Source organism: Sorex araneus, chromosome 5 (assembly GCF_027595985.1).
Source record: "Sorex araneus isolate mSorAra2 chromosome 5, mSorAra2.pri, whole genome shotgun sequence".
Lineage (NCBI taxonomy): Eukaryota > Metazoa > Chordata > Mammalia > Eulipotyphla > Soricidae > Sorex > Sorex araneus.
In genome coordinates, this window is record NC_073306.1 from 143,756,693 (window position 1) to 143,774,034 (window position 17,342).

Sequence of the window (17,342 nt, forward strand, 5' to 3'; positions counted from 1 at the left end):
TCTGGCCTCATCATTTGTTTTCTGTGATTGTCTCAAGCAACCTCTTGTGAGCAGGATTACACAGAATTGGTCTTTTGGTGATTTCACTCATGGTAATGTCCTGATGATTGTAAACATGTCAGGATTCCGTCCCTACCATGTGGCATTCGGTCTCACCCCGCCCCTGACCTATTTTTATTTTTTATTTGGTGGTCCTAGGAATTGAAGCCAGAGCATTACACATGCAAAACAAGTGTTCTACCATTGAACTTCAATGCTCACTTGATTTTTTTTTTTTGAGTACCCGGTGGTGTTCAGGAACTAATTCTGGCTCTGTGCTCAGGTGTTGTGACCCCAGGTGGTGTCAGGAAGACCATATGTGATCTAATACAGAACTGAGATCATGGCTGCCATCGTATTTGGGCTCTTTATCCAGCCTAATTTCTTTCTTTTCTTTTTTTATTTGGTCACGGCTCTATCCTCAGGAATCACTCCTGGCAGGCTTGGGGTTCCAGGGATAGAACTTGGGCCAGCCATATGCAAAGCAAACACCCTATTGACCGTGCTATCGCTCCAGTCCCATGTTAATGGTAGTTTTATGTATATATTACTCCACACCCCCAACAATAGTGTCTTCTTCTAACCACCAGTATCCCAAAGAGCCTGTCCCATACACCCCCTAATGCCCCCCCCCCCCCATTTAAACTCAATTCTATTTTACCCATTCTTGTTTTTGTTTTCTGGCCACAGCCAACTGTGCTATGGACTTAATCCTGGCTCTATGCTCAGGGATCATTCCTGGCACTCAAGGATCACTCAAGAACCATATGGTGTGCCAGGGATTAAACCTGGGTTAGCCACATTCAAGACCAGTGCCTTACCCACTGTATCATCACTCTGGCCCCAATGTTTTTTATTTTTGCTTTGGGGACTATGTTTGGCAGGATGGAAGCTGGGTCAACCACATGCGAGGCAAGTGCCCTTCCTGCTGTACTATCATTTTATCATTCTGTCAGTTAACTCAGTTCTGTAGTAAGGTTATAGATGTCTCTATAAGAAATCAAGTGAGGGATGGGAGTGAGGTTTGGCCATAGCCAGCTGTGCTCAGGTCATTTTTTTACTTTTTGCTTGCAAGTGACCCCTGGTAGTGCTTGGGGACCAAACTAGGGGACCATATGTGGTGCCAGGAATTTGAACCAAGGTCTGCAGGATGCCTAGGGCCTTCCCCTAGACTGTCTCTTTAGCCCCATGACTCCTTGCTTTTAGGACCTGATCCTACTCATTGTTTCCTTGCTTTTGATTTCCTCTAGTGCCTTTCAGTTACATATATTTTAATTTTTTGGGGGAGGTGGTATGCACACCTGATAGTGCTCACTGTCACCTCTGGCAATCCCAGGGATCAGACCCACAGCCCCAAGTTCAGCCCCTGGCACCAGATAGCCCCATGTTGCTGGACCTAAATAGCTTAACTGTCAGACCTATGCTGCTTGCCAGCTTCTGTGTATCTGCTCCTGTTGGCTTCTGCCTTCCCTGCTGCATCAGAGGTTCCAATTCCTGTTGCTTGCCACCATTGGGTTTTGGTTCCTTCATCAGTGCCCCTGTGGTATTGTAGTATGTGTACTATATGGAATTGCTATGTAGTCCACACTCACATCATTACACATTAGCTAGAGGGGTCTGCTATATTTTTAGGGGGGGGGCGAGTAGGGACAGGTTGGGTCACACCTTGCTGTGCTCTTGACTTACTCCTGTCTTGATGTTCATGGATCACTCCTGGCAGTACTCTGGTACTATTCATGTTGTTGGGGATTGAATCTGTGTTAGCTGTAGGCAGACCAAGCACCTTATGGCTTAGGTTATCTCTCTGGACCCTAGAGGGGTGTTAAAACCTTCCCTTTCTGTACTTGGCTTCATGCATCTGTCATAGCACATTGTGAGCAGGTCACGTATGACTCAGCAGTGTTGCTTCAGACAGTTCATCTTGAGCTGGCGCTAAATTCAATTCCCTGTTCCTGTAGAACTCCTTGTCCTTGCCATTTCAGGCGGGTGGGTGATGGAGGTGAGGATACTCTCCTTAGCATGAAGTCGAACTAATTTGGGTGCTTTCTCACTTTCTAAGTGTCGATTCTGTGTGTGTGCATATGTGTCCTACCAATTTGCAACTAATACTATACCAAGCAATGGAAAATTAAAGAAGTTAGGAGATTGAGGAGTATCTACAGTGATACTTGAGGTGTGTGGTCACTTCTGGCAATATTCAGGTCTGTGGTGTGACCATGAGGATTTGGTGTTCAAACCTGGTGATCAGTGCTCCTGGTAGTGCTCCAAAGGCCATCAAGGAGACATGGTCATGCTCAGCAGTCCAGTGGTGCCAGGGATTGAATTTAGGGCCTTGACCTTACCAGGCATGTGCTTTCTACTATTGGAGTCTCCCTGGCCCTGGACAATCTGGTCATAAACTTTGCTGACCTTGGCATGTTTCTGAACTTCTCCCTGGTGTCCTCAGCCAGGATAGGAGGGCCTGGGGATACATATTCCCTGTTAAGTGTTTGGATTTATCTTACCATCTTTATCCAGTGTCATTGGTGGATACTTATATGGCTTCTATGACTTGCAATTGTAAATAGTATTGTGATGACTATGGAATCTTGTGTTATTTTATTTTATTCTTTATTTTTTTGCTTTTTGGGTCACACCTGGCAATGCAAAGGGTTACTCCTGGCTCTGCACTCAGGAATCACCCCTGGTGGTGCTCAAGGGACCATATGGGATGCTGGGAATCAAACCTGGGTCAGCCTCGTGCAAGGCAAATGCCCTACCTGCTGTGCTATTGCTCTAACCCCTGTATTATCTTTTTTAATTAGTAAGTTAGTAGTTGATTGTTTTTGAGTCATGCTTGGTGGTGCTCAGAACTTAAAACTTGGCTCTGTGCTCAGAGATTGCTACCAGTGGGGCTTAATGAACCCTATGGGGTGCTGGGATTGAACCTGGGTCAGCCACGTGTGAAGCAAACACCCTGTTGTTGTTTTGGCCCTTATAAGTTAGTATTTTAATTTTCTTTGGATAAATCCTGAGAAGTGAAATTGCTGAACTATCAGATAATTTCTGTACGTTTTTGTAGAACCTCTATGTTGCTTTCCCTGTGGCTGCACTAATGTAGTCCAACCAACAGTGCATATCAGGGATGACAGTCGTTACAATGGGTGTAAGCTGGTACCTCATTGTGGTTTGAATTTGTATTTTCTGGATGATTATTGATGTTGCACTTTTCATGTACTAATGTTTCTTTTTCTTCTTTTTCAAATACTGTAGTGTTTTAAGAACAGAAGCATCTGGGCTGAATGGAATTGAGCATCAAAAAAAGTCCTCTTTCTGTTCACAAAGTTGTAAAGTGCATAAAGATGAAGCAGGCGCCAGAAATCCTTGGCAATACAAATGGGAAGACTCAAAACTGTGAAGTCAGTCGTGAGTGCTCTGTGTTTCTCAGCAAAGCACAGCTTTCTACCAGTCTGCACGAGGGGGTCATGCAAAAGTTTAATGGCCATGATGCACTTCCCTTTATTCCAACGGAGAAGCTGAAAGATTTAACATCCCGGGTGTTTAATGGAGAACCTGGTGCTCATGATGCCAAGCTGCGTTTTGAGTCTCAGGAAATGAAAGGAATTGGGACACCGCCTAACACTACCCCTATCAAAAACGGCTCTCCAGAAATTAAGCTGAAAATCACCAAAACGTACATGAATGGGAAACCCCTTTTTGAATCATCCATTTGTGGTGATAGCGCTGCTGCTGTATCCCAGACAGAAGACAGCACACAAAAGCCAGAAAACAAGGCGCGTAGGAACAGGAAGAGAAGCATCAAGTATGACTCCTTACTGGAACAGGGCCTTGTCGAGGCAGCTCTGGTATCCAAGATCTCCAGCCCCTCGGATCAAAAGGTATTTGTGGGGAGCTGTCTGGAGAAGGGAGACTGAGGTATAGCCTGTGTGAGGTGAATGCAGGCTCCTCCCTGAGCTTAGGGTGCTCCTCAGCTTTCCCTGGGCACAGAGCTATGATGATGAAGCTGGGGCCATGACTTGGGTTTCAGGGTCACCCATCATCCACTCTTGCTTCCTTTAAGCCTCACTGCTGCTGCCAAGCCAGATGGGAGACCTGAAGAACTGAATGTTCAAAATCACAATGTCCATAAAGGGGAAAAAACCAGTTTCTGACCCTGTCTGTCCAACTTTTAAAGGCTGTGATGAATCTTTTCTCCAAAGAGCAGCTTTTTGTTTTGCAATGTGCGGGGAGTCCGCCCAGACTATTGAGTGGTGATTCCCAGCTGGGAGCCCTTCTTGGTTGGTGCTTAGAGGATCACCAGGCACCAAGATTGAACTGGGCCTTCTGTATGCCGTCACCCTTAGAGCCATCTCCTGAGCTTTTGTGACCCTAGAGCCTGTGCCCATTGTGGATTGTAAGCAGGCTGTGTCTTGCTGTCCTTCCCACTACCTGATTTCTCTGAGGTGCCCTGGCAGGTTCCTATCTAGTGCAGAACCCGCACTTGACTCTTGTGAAGATGTGTTTACTCATCAGTGGCTGGGAGAAGGACCCTATTTTTGTTTCGTTTTGGTTTGAATTTGGGTCACATCCAGCAGTGATTAAGGGCTTACTCCTGGCTCTGTGCTCAGGGATCACTTCTGGCGGTGCTTGGGGCACCATATGGGGTGCCGGGATCAAACCTAGGTCAACCATGTGCAAGGCAAGTGCCCTACCCACTGGACTATTGCTCCAGCCCCCAAAACTGTCCCTTAATGACAGAAGAATGTCATTTATGTCACCATGTTTGAAACGTTCTATGGAGTATGAGTAAAATTCAGTGAGTATAAGATAGAGAGAGTATCTGGGGAAGGAGGGCGATACAGCCTCCGTGTTCACCCGAGCTTTGAACGCCGGACGTGTATTGAACTGGAGTCGACCACAGACAAGGCAAGCATATACATACGATGGCTTTTTTTTTTTTTTTTTGAGTCTGTGGCAGTAACCTACAGGACAGTTTTCAAGGATATTTATTAGGCAGCCACAGGCAAAGTTTTGTGTATCTTGCCACTCTGGCCAGATCTTAAAGGCTTATATAGAGGCTTTAACTGGACATATGCTCTGTCTAGATTGTCTCCACCACACATTTTCTCTCATGGGTACTGTGTGAGAATTGTCTTTGGGCAAATTCTGGGAGGAGGACAGGCAAGCAGAGGACATATCCTAAAGCTAAGGGGGGAGAGTGAGAATTCTCTGATTACCCAGGTCCAGCTCTTGATTAGCACTCTCATTACCCTTTCAAGCCCAGGCGTGAGGCAGTGCAAGCAGAATCCATTATCAGAGTCTGATAATGGCAGAATTTCAAGACACCTGTTTAGGGTTACCAGGCTGGATGGTAGTATAGTGTATGAAGCTTTCTGGCCATTGTGCACGTCTTCCATAGAGGAAGAAAGAGGCTGATGCCCATTATTTCTTGCACTACCACTTGGGTTTGTTATAACCTGGGTAAGTCGCCTAAGTATTCTATCATAAGGTGAGGGGGATAATGATACTCATCCTCGTGAGGTTGTGATGTGTTTTAGGTAGCACAGTGAACAAAACTGGGATACTGTGGACCAATCTGAGAATTAAAGTTTTTTTCATAGGGACCGGAGTGACAGCATAGCACATAGGGTGTTTGCCTTGCATGCTGCCAGCCCAGTTTCAATCCCTGGCACCCCAGAGGGTTCTCCAAGCACTGCCAGGACTAATTCCTGAGCGCAGAGCCAGGACTAAGTCCTGAGTATTGCTGGGTATGGCTCAACACCCCCTCCCCGCCCAATTTTTTCTTTTCCTTTTCTTTTTTTTTTAAATTTACAGATGTTCATGTGAAATGAAGGTGTTTACATGCTGGCCTTTACTGTCTTACACATGGGCCTTGGCAACAGCCAGTGAGAGTTCGAGGTTCTTCTTGGTTTCAAGATGAGGAAACAAAGACCCAAACAAGCCCAGTGTTTTGCCCAAGTGACTTGAACTCTATGGGAAGGTTCAGGAATTCACATGCTGACTGTCCTTTTGGCGCAGGGAGGCTGGTCCCCTGTTAGCCTTCAGCTGTCGAAGGTGGAGAAGCTTAGCTATGAGAAGTGCCAGGACTTACAGGATTTAGATAAAAAGTATTTGGAACACACTACACCTTCCTGATTTCTCGCTGCATTGGTTGATGTGTGTCTTCTAGAGAATTGACGGGCATGTGGCTGAGGTACAGGATGGTTATGCCTGTGGGTGTAGCATTATTTTTGGCTTTTGAGTACTCAGGGGGACCATATGGGGTGCTAGGCATCATGTGCAAGGCAGTTGCCCTATTCGCTATACTATCACTCTGGTCCCAGGTTGTAGAGTTCTATGGACACTTTTCTTTTGGGAGGGGATGGGGGTATGGCCAAACAAGGGGTTACTCCTGGCTCTGCACTCAGAAATCGTTCCTGTCTGTCAGTGCTTTGGAGGGCCATAGGATCCTGGGGATCGAACCCAGTTTGGCCCCATGCAAGACAAATAAATGCCCTTCCTGATGTCCTGTCCCTGGACGTCCTTCAACTCGTTGAGCAATGCACCCTTCCAGCAGACGAAAAAGACTATACCATTGTGGTTCTAATGTCAGACTCCTACCATGTGCCAGGTTCTGTGCTGACCCGTTAGCTGAATGCAAGAGAGTTTCAGTAAAAATGAGTGAGGAAAAACAGCTTCCTGCTTTTGAAGTGCATGTTTGTGTATTTCAAGCCTTTAGTTTGATTTCTCTTAAGTCTTAAATGGTGAGAGGCTGAATATAGGAATTGTTAGTGGATATATTAGCAAACATCTTTTGTTCATTTTCAGATTCCGTCTAAGAAAGAGTCCTGTCTAAATACTACAGGAGATAAAGACCACTTGTTGAAATACAATGTGGGTGATTTGGTGTGGTCCAAAGTGTCCGGTTATCCTTGGTGGCCATGCATGGTTTCTGCAGATCCTCTCCTTCACAGCTACACCAAACTTAAAGGTATTGAGTTTGGGGACTGGTTTTCGTCTTTGTTTCATGCACTTAGTCTTTCTTATTTCCAAACTTGTTCTTATTCTTCCTTAAACAGCCCTAGTATTGTCCAACCTTCTTTTGCGGGGAACTTTGGGGTCACATCTTGCAGTGCTCAGGGATTCTTCCTGGCTCTGTTGATGAGTGATCCCTGGCAGTGCTTGGACCATATGTGATGCTGGGGGCCAACCTAGGGTTGGCTGCATGCAAGGCAAGCACCTTAACCCCTGTACTCTCTCTAGCCCTTCTTTTCTTTAAGCATCGTGTTAAGGTGCTGGAGAGGTAGCACAGCAGGAAAGGTGCTTGATTTGTACCAAGTCGATCTGAGTTCAGTCCCCAGCACCCATCTGGTCCTCTTAAGTCCATCAGGAGTCAGCCCTGAGCTCTGCCAGATACGGCTCCAAAACCAAAACCATCAAGAATTGTGTTAAACACACAACAAATTTACCAGTTTGCCCATTTTTCATTTTTTGTTTTTGGGCCACACCTGGTGATGCTCAGGGAATCATATGGAGTGCCAGGGACTGAACCCAGGTCAGCTGCATGCAAGGCAAATGCCTTACCTCCTGTACTGTTGCCCTGGCCTCTACTTTACCCTTTTTTCAGTGTATCATTCAAAGTACACATATAAGTACATTCATATGATTGCTTGCTCGGCGCTAGAGTCCATCCTTTTGCTCTTCACTGTCTACTGAACAGCATCTCCTCTTGCCTCATACCCTCCTCCTGGCACTCACTACCTGTTCCCTGTCTTTAGGATTTTGAGTATTCTGGGTATTTAATGAAATCATGTTATATTTGTCCTTTTGTGCCTTGCTTATTTCACTTGGGTTGGTGCTCTCAAAGTTCATCTATTTTGTAGCATGTTATTTCCTCCCTTTTTAAGGTTCAATAAAAATTTATGTCAATATATGTTTAATTTATTTTCCTTTTTTGGTTTATTTATGGGCTATAACTAGCTTTGCTCAGGGATCACTCAGGGGTCACACCTGCTGTTTCTTGGGGGACCCAGCATGGTGCCGGGGATTGAATTTGGGTCAGCTAGCAGCGTGCAAGGTGAATGCCCTGCTTGCTGTACTATCTCTTTGGCTCCCATCTTTTAATCCAACCCTTGGCTTGCTTCACATTATAGAAATTGTAAGTAGTGCTGATATGTATGTTGGTATATAGATAACTATTTGAGACCCTTTAATTTCTTTTGGGTAAATACCTAGATGTGGGAGTGCTCTCATGGCATTTCTCTCTTAGCACAGCGGGTAGGGTGTTGCCTTGCACGCGGCTGGCCCAGGTTCGATTCCTCCGTGCCTCTCAGAGAGCCCGGCAAGCTACTGAGAGTATCCCGCTCACACTAACTGTGGCGTATTTGATATGCCAAAAACAGTAACAACAAGTCTCACAATGAAGATGTTACTGGTGCCCACTCGAGCAAATCAATGAACTCAGGATTATAGTGCTACATATCATTATCATCATCATCATCCCGTTGATTGTCGAATTTCTCAAGCTGTCTCAGTAACGTCTCCATTCATCCTAGCCTTGAGATTTCAGAAGCCTCTCTTAACTTGTCCTTCCCAATGATGCCACATTGGAGGCTCTTTCAGGGTCAGGGGAATGAGACCAGCATTGTTACTGGTTTTGGCATATGAATACACCATGGGGAGTTTGCGAAGCTCTCCCATGTGGGCAGGAAACTCTCAGTAGCTTGCCAGGTTCTCCCAGAGGGAGAAGTAGGTTATAAGATGTCTCTGCTTCCAGGAGCTTGTTTTTATAGTCTCTGGATGTTGGCCGTTGGTGGGATTACAGAGTGCCGGGGGCAGTCCCTGGGTGTGACTGCCTAGCTACTGGAAAATGGGAAATCTGGGCGGAAGAGGCCCAGTCCCAATTCAAACAGGCTTGGAGGTCTCAGCCCTGGGTCCCACACACCTAGCTTCCTCTGCTGGTACCTTCATGTGTGAGGCTCGTCCGAACGTGTGGAGAGGGGCCTACATATATATATATATATATATATATATACACACACACATATATATACACATACACACATATCTATATGCGTGTATATATATGTGTAGCACGCAACAGGGACAAATGGAGATGTTACTGGTGCCCTTGAGCAAATAGGATCAATGGGATGATAAGTGATATACACATCTTCCTGTGGAGAAACACATACACATATATCTCTCTGATTTGGGGGCCATACCTGTCAATGACTGGGGACTACTCCTGACTAGGTGATAGAGCTTTCACCTGACACGGCTAGGGAACCATGTGGTGTTGGGGATAGAACTCAGGGCTCCTACATGCAGAGCATGTGCTCTGACCTATTGAGCTGTGTCTCTCTGGTCCCTATTGTTTTTGTTTTTTGGTCACACACAGCTGTGCCTAGAGCTTCTGGGATCACTCGTGGCAGCATTCAGAGACATTGAATCTGGGTGAGCCATGTGAGAGGCAAGCACCTTTTCTGCTGTACTTTCTCTTCATCCCCTGCCCCATCTTTTCGATTTTAAGATGCCTTCTTAATCTTCTGTAGACACCAGTGCATATTCCCAACCACTTAGCCTACAGTTGCAGCTTCTTCCCACCCTTGTCAGTACGTGTCTTGTGTTTATTATAGTAGCCTTCTGCTGGGTATGAGCTAGAGCTCATTGTGGATTGCTTTATATTTTATCAGTGATGTGGAAAATCTTTTCATGTGCTTGTTGGCCATTTGTGTTTCCCTGGAGAAATGTCCATTTAATTCTTTGTTCCTTTCAAGTTTTTTTTTTGTTTTGTTTTGTTTTGTTTTTGCTTTTTGGGTCACACCCAGAGATGCTCAGGGGTTATTCCTGGCTTTGCACTCAGGAATTACTCCTGGTAGTGCTTGGGGGACCATATGGGATGCTGGGGATCGAACCCAGGTCGGCCGCGTGCAAGGCAAACGCCCTACCTGCTGTGCTATCACTCTGGCCCCCAGTCAGGTGTTTTTTTTTTTTTTAATAGGGTCTACTATGACTACATAGTAGAGTGGTTGATTCAAATATGGAACCTTGACATTTTGTGGTTTTGGGTTGCATATGATGTTGCTTAGGACTGTCCTGGCTCAGTGTTCAGGGATCATTGCTGGAAGTGCTTAGGGACCATGCAGTGCAATGGGTTGAACCTGGGCCTCCCACATACAAAACCTGCACTGTCACCGTTTAGTTATAGCTCTCTGATCTACATCATTTATTTGGTGGGGAGGGGGTGTTGGCTCACTGCTGGTGGTGTTCAGGGCTTACTCTTTACACACCGGGATCTCTCTTAGCAGTGCTCAGGGAACTATATGGGATGCCGGCAATTAAACACTGATCTGCTGTGTCCAAGGCAAGTGTTTTACCCACTGTCTCATTGCTCTGGCAACTCCACCAATTTTTTTTTTTTTTAATATCCTTTTGGTAGGGGCCAGAGCGATAGCACAGCGGGCAGGGCGTTTGCCTTGCGCACGGCCGACCTGGGTTCGATCCCTGGTATCCCATATGGTCCCCCAAGCACCGCCAGGAGTAATTCCTGAGTGCAAAGCCAGGAGTAACCCCTGAGCATCGCTGGGTGTGACCCAAAAAGCAAAAAAAAAATAATAATAATAAAAATAAAGGGGCTGCAGGTGTGGCGACCCTAAAAAAAATATATATCCTTTTGGTATATGTGTTTCATCTAGTCGAGTGGTGATAAAGGAGAAATAGTCTTTACTGTGTGTGTATTTTGTATTTTTTTTATTTGTTTTGTTTGGGGGCCACACCCAGCTGTGCTCAAGGCTTATTCTGGTTCTTTGTTTGGGGATCACTCCTGGTGGAGTTGGGGGAAATCATATGAAATGCCAAAGATTGAACCTCCACTGGCCACATACAAAACATGTGCCCCAACCACTATACTACCACTCCGACCCTTTTTCTTTCTTTTGAGGTGTTCTGGTTACTGAAAGGGGGCCTTCCACAGGTGAGGAATGCATTCTACCACTAAGCCAGAAATGATATTTTCACTCTGAGTTAAGAAAGTCTCCTAGTTTATTTTATTGGATCTGTGGGAAGAAGTAAAACTGAATGTGACCATCTTTGGAGTCATAAAACTTGGAACTCTTAATTGTTGCCTGGGGTACTTAAAGAATCCTTGAAGCAGGGTGGAGAGGAAGTACAAAAGTTAGGGGTCAGGCTAAAGTGGTTCCTGATCCTCCTGGGAATCCAGCCTTGCCTAGGGGTACCCCGAACACCACCAGTTGTGGCCCAAAAAGTCAAAAAATCATACTACAATTTTAAGAATGTAGTGTGTATGTCATTAATAGGATTGGAACCCATGCTAATTTATTTACTCAGGGTGTTGGGCCACACCCGGTGGTGTTCGGGCCTCACTCCTGGCGAGCTCGGGGACCATATTGGGATACTGGGGGTAGAATTCTGGTCGACCAGGTACATGGCAAATGCCCTACCTGCCGTACTATTGCTCTGGCATGTTTGCAGTTTTATATTGAACACGATTCTCAGAATTTTGAAGATATTGCTATATTTCTTTCATCATTCAGCGGTGTTCTTGGAAGTACCTGTCCTGTACTTCCAGTTTTACTAGCACGGATTTTGTTGTCTTCCTCTCCCCAGCAACTTGAATGTCACAAAGATGTGCCCTGCTTAAGAGTGGTTTTTTTTTTTTGCTCCCCACCCCCTGCTTAAGAGTGTTCTAATTATAATTTAGTCGCACTGGTGGTGGGACTGGTGTTGGAACATTGAATTCCTGAAACAACTGTATTATGAACAATTTGGTAAACCATGGTGTTTAAATAAAGAAAAAAAACCCTAAAAATAAAAGTGTTTTAGGGGCTGGAGCGATAGCACAGCAGGTAGGGCGTTTGCCTTCTACTCACCTGACCCGGATTCGATTCCCAGCATCCCATATGGTCCCCTGAGCACCACCAGGAGTAATTCCTGAGTGCATGAGCCAGGAGTAACCCCTGTGTGACCCAAAAAGCCAAAAAAAAAAGTGTTTTAGTTTGGAGACTGTTTATGTGTTGTCAATCTTGGATGACTTTCTGTTTCTTTGTTCAGAAGGCTGGTTTTTTGGCTATCTTGCATCTTCTTGGATTGATTCTATAGGTTTCTGTCTTTTTTCTTTTTTTGGTTCTTGGGCTACAACCAGTGATGCTTAGGGCTTACTCTTGGCGGTGTTTAGGAGCCATATGGGATGCTGGGGATTGAACCCAGGTCTGCTTTGTGTAAGGCAAATGCCCTACCCACTGTGCTTTCAGTCCAGTCTAATTTTGCAGGTTTCTCATGGGAGTCCAATTTTCTCTAGGTTTTTTTTTTTTTTTTTTGCTTTTCGGGTCACACCCAGCGATGCACAGGGCTTACTCCTGGCTCTACATGCAGGAATTACTCCTGGTGGTGCTGGGGGATGATATGCTGGGAATCGAACCCAGGTTGGCCGCGTGCAAGGCAAACACCCTACCCGCTGTGCTATCACTCCAGCCCCGGTTGTTGTTATTTTTGAGAGATCTCTTAGTGTGCCTGTTAAAATTGAGTTTTTATTTTCCTAGTCATATATATTTTTTCTTTTTTGATCACACTCGGCAATGCACAGGGGTTACTCCTGGCAGTGCTTGGGGGATCATATGGGATGCTGGGAATTGAATCCGGGTCAACTATGTGTAAGGCAAACGCCCTACCCGCCGTGCTATTGCTCCAGCCCCACCTACTCATATTTTTAAAACTTTGAATTATTCTCTTCTTTTCATAGCATATGAGGTTTTTGTGTTTGTGTTTTTTCTGTGCTTTTTTGGAGTGGGCGGTGGGCTACACCTGGTTGTGTGCCTACTCCTGGCTCTGTGCTTAGAGATCACTCTTGACAGTAGTTAGGGAACCAAATGTAGTGATGGGTATTGAACTGGAGTCAGCCCCATGCAAGGCCAGCACCCTGTCTGCTGCCTTCATCTTTTTCCGCCCTGTTTGTTTCATTTCCCTGTTAGGTGTCTTCTTTCCCTGATGTTTCTGCAGCCCTAAAGGCCTGTTGATCCCTGTGTTTGGGTTCACTTGTGCTGAAACTTCCTGCATGCTTGGTGTCACATCTGAAAGGGCAGCACAGCAGTCCACTGTGTGAGCCCTAGAGCTTGTTTCAGAGGGGCTGACTGTGTTGTACTGCTGGCCACTTAGTTGGGGAGAGGTTTTTCCTAGAGTGTGAAACAGTGCTCTCAAAAGTGTCCATTGGATTCTTTGGCAGCATTCTGTATGAGGAAATAGGCACTAGCCTGGACAGAACCCTCCACTGGGCATAGAAAGCTGACCTTGTTCAGCCTCACTCACCTCAGCTCTGTCAGGCATTTCCTCCCTCTCCTGGATTCTCAGGGCTCGAGCCTATTCCTCTTTTCAGGCTCTCTGGCTGCACTGTAGCATGTGGTTTCATCTGCTCTGCTAAGAGTCACAGCAGTGGACGTCTAAGGAGTTGCCCTGAGGCCTTTGGTCTGCCCTTGGATGTCATCAGTGTTTTCGTGCTCCTGATGCTCCCTTCTGAGCAGTGAATGAATGGACTTATATTAGTCAGTCCAGCCAGCTAGGTAGTAGGGTTGGAATTTAAGCCCAGACCAAGTGGTAGTGTATTGTTGCCTTATTTCTTGCTATTAGAGGGGCATTCCAAGCAGTGCTGGGGAGTTCCAGGGACCGCTCCTGAGGTCAGTGCTCAGGCCTGGTGATGTGGTATTGCTCAGCAGTGCTGAGAGCCTTCAGAGCTACACCCAGTGATGCTTAGGGACCACCAGTGGTAACAGTCATTTAGGCAAGATGTGTGCTCCAGCCCGTCAAGCTAGCTCCTGGCCTGCGGTCTTGTTTTCCTTTTTCCTTTTCTTTTTGTTTGTTTGTTTTTGGACCACACTCGGTGATGCTCAGGCCTTACTCTTGGCTCTGCACTGAAAAATTATACCTGGTGGTGCTCAGGATACGGTATGGGATGTGTGGGATTGAACCCAGGTCGGCCTCATGCAAGACCAGTGCCCTACCCACTGACCCAGTCCTTTTCCTTTTGAATGGCTCTTTTACTGATTCCCACTTTATTTCTTACTTGATGATGTCTGTTTTAGAGGATCTTGGAAGGGAATAAAATGAAGGAGCACGTTTTGACACCTTTCTTTATTAATCAGTTTAAACTTTACCTGAGTGTCATTAATATCATAAATTGCTTTGGCAAAAAATCTTGTGGGGTTAAAAAAAAAAGTAGGATTTGTTTTGAAGTTAACAGATTCAACAACAAATAGAAAACTTCAAAACAGCTCCTAACTTCATATCTGTAATTATTAATAGATTTACTTTATTTAATTCCAGATTCTAACTTTGAAGTTCTAACATTTCATTTTAAAAACTAGGTCAGAAAAAGAGTGCCCGCCAGTATCATGTCCAGTTCTTCGGTGATGCCCCAGAAAGAGCGTGGATATTTGAGAAGAGCCTGGTAGCTTTTGAAGGAGAAGGACAGTTTGAAAAATTATGCCAGGAGAGTGCCAAGCAGGCACCCACAAAAGCTGAGAAAATTAAGGTGATAGATGTTCCTTCAATACAATTTTATACAAGAACTGTTTATTATTTATCTTGTTTTGTACCTCACGGTTGAGTGAAGTATTGTCATGACTCTTGTGCCTGTGACTGTTGACCTTTTCTCAACACTATTATAAGACATCAAAAGTTTCTTTGGAGACACAATTTATCCTTTTTAACTCTTTCAGTGATTCCCAGAAATAATTTGTTTTACGTTTTCCTTATTAAAATACATAGTTTGTATACAGTGTGTATGTGTAGTATATTACTTATATAATAATAATTGATTTTCTAGTTTAAAGAAATAATAAATTTATTATATTGGGTTGAAATTTTCCTGATACCTTCACATTCCTTTTTTTTTTTTTTAATTTATTTTATTGAATCACCAAGTGGAAAGTTACAAAGTTCTCAGGCTTATATCTCAGTTACACAATGCTCAAACACCCATCCCTTCACCAGTGCCCATATTCCACCACCAATAAAAACAAAAACAAAAGAAAAAACAAAACAAACAAACAAAAAAAAGTATACATCCCACCCCTCACCCCCCAACCCACCCCATACGTGAGTGATAATTTCACTTCCTTTTCTCTTTACCTTGATTACATTCCAGATTTCAACTTTTTTTTTCTTTTGGGTCACACCCAGCAATGTACAGGGTCACTCCTGGCTCTGCACTCAGGAACCACCCCTTGCGGTACTCAGGGACCATATGGGATGCTGGGAATCTAACCCGGGTCAGCCGCGTGCAAGGCAAACGCCCTACCTGCTGTGCTGTCGCTCCAGCCCCCATTCCTAGTTTTTATTTTTATTTTTCAATTTTTAAAAAATTTTTTTTGCTTTTTGGGTCACACCTGGCGATGCACAGGGGTTACTCCTGGCTTTGCACTCAGGAATTACTCCTGGCAATGCTCAGAGGACCATATGGGATGTTGGGAATTGAACCGGGGTCAGCCGCGTGCAGGGCAAACACCCTGTGCTATTGCTCCAGCTCCACCCACCCCCCATTCCTAGTTTTTATAACTAGGAATTTCTAAATGTATCTAAAATTCTGCAAGTTCTTAAAGTGAGTTAGCGCTAGTGTTTCTGTAATGAGTACCTGGTGTTTTTCTTTGCAGCTCTTGAAACCTATTTCAGGGAAATTGAGAGCTCAGTGGGAAATGGGCATTGTCCAAGCTGAAGAAGCTGCCAGCATGTCTGTAGAGGAGCGGAAAGCCAAGTTTACCTTCATCTATGTGGGAGACCAGCTTCATCTCAACCCTCATGTAGCTAAGGAGGCGGGCATTGCTACAGAGTCTCCAGGAGGAATGGTGGGGACCTCAGGAGTCAGTGAGGAAGCCTCTGAGGGGCCCAAGTCCCCAAAAGAAGAGGGCATTCCCATCAAGCGAAGGCGACGGGCCAAATTGGCGAGTTGTGCTGAGAACCATGAATCTGAGCCTGGGACAGTAAAGAGCACTCCTCAAAAGACGGCAGAGTTTGGCACTAAGAGAGGAGTCGGCTCTCCTCCTGGAAGGAAGAAGGCCCCAGCCTCTACTCCGAGAAGCAGAAAAGGAGATGCAGCATCCCAGTTTTTGGTCTTCTGTCAGAAGCACAGGGATGAGGTTAGTAACCCAGGGAAGCAAATAGACTTGCCTTTGCATTCTGTGCTACTCAAAAGGGTCCTTTCAGAGCGGAAGAAAAATATCCCAGACAGCAGGAAGTAGGTTTCATTTGGCTGACTTTGCTGGAAGTTGGCCCAGTTCTTAACGTCTGACCCTGGGTGAGCATTTGTGCCTGGAGGCTGATTTGCAGTTACTAATACAGGGTGTGTGCATGCACAGAATCTGCTCCAGCCTGCCACTGCACCCACACACACTCACTTCCATGATTATTTATTTCAGTTTTACTTGATTGGTTTTTAGTTTCATTTCATTTTCTTTGGGCTTCCCAAGTAGTGCTCAGGCACTCCATGGTGATTCTCAGCCGTCCAGGCCCATAGTTCCATGTGGGGGACTGAGGATGTGATGCTGTTCAGACCCCACTGTGCTGGGAGAAGGGGTGAGGGCCCAGCCTCCAGGGCAGCGTTCATTGATACTCCGGGATCATGTGGACCCAGAATCAAACTCAGCTTGGACACACCAGCTTGCACCCTAACCACTTATTCCCTCCTGGCTTCTTCCAAAATATTTAGAAGGAAAATAACAATATTAATCATTAAAAAATTTGAATAATTTTAATTATGTCTACAGATTATGCAATCTTTTAGCACATTCTAACTTTTTCTATTTTGTCATTAAAAAAAATAGAACTAGAGGGAAAGCTAGAGAGATAGGGTCCCAAATAGGCACTTGCTTTGCACTTGGCCAGTCCAGTTTCAATCCCCAGTACTACATATAGTCCTCTGAACACCACCAGCAGTGATTCCTGAGCACAGAGGAAGGAGTAAACTCTGAGCACAGCCGGGTATGGCCCTCAGACAACACCCCCACCCCCTGAAAAAAGGGAATAGGCACCATCTTGGATTATGTGCCTTCATGAGTAATATGTAGAACTTTTCTTAGCAAAGTGTGGTGTAATGTGAGAAAAGTCTATGGTATAACAAATGATTATCTTAGTAGGTGGGAAAAAAGCATTTGGTAAAATTAAATTCTCTGATAAAAAGTATGCCAGGAATAGGAGGAAGCTTTTATTGGATTTGTTTTGGGTTCATACCTAACTATGCTCAGGGGTTACTCCTGGTTCTGTGCTCAGGAATTTACTCCTGGCATTGCTCAGGGGCTCCATATGGGATGTCAGGGATC

General features: G+C 45.1%; 1 protein-coding gene across 4 annotated transcripts in view; it reads left to right on the forward strand.

Annotated features, from left to right (window-relative positions):
• NSD2 (nuclear receptor binding SET domain protein 2) overlaps positions 1-17,342 on the forward strand; it is a 95,453-nt gene that overhangs the window by 36,062 nt on the left and 42,049 nt on the right. For all 4 annotated transcript variants that reach the window (XM_055139267.1, XM_055139269.1, XM_055139270.1 and 1 more), the window contains exons 2-5: positions 3,292-3,917; positions 6,847-7,009; positions 14,394-14,560; positions 15,681-16,163. In XM_055139267.1, the coding sequence (XP_054995242.1) occupies positions 3,321-3,917; positions 6,847-7,009; positions 14,394-14,560; positions 15,681-16,163 (1,410 nt within the window). In that variant the 5' untranslated portion in view covers positions 3,292-3,320. The remainder of the gene's footprint in view (positions 1-3,291; positions 3,918-6,846; positions 7,010-14,393; positions 14,561-15,680; positions 16,164-17,342) is intronic.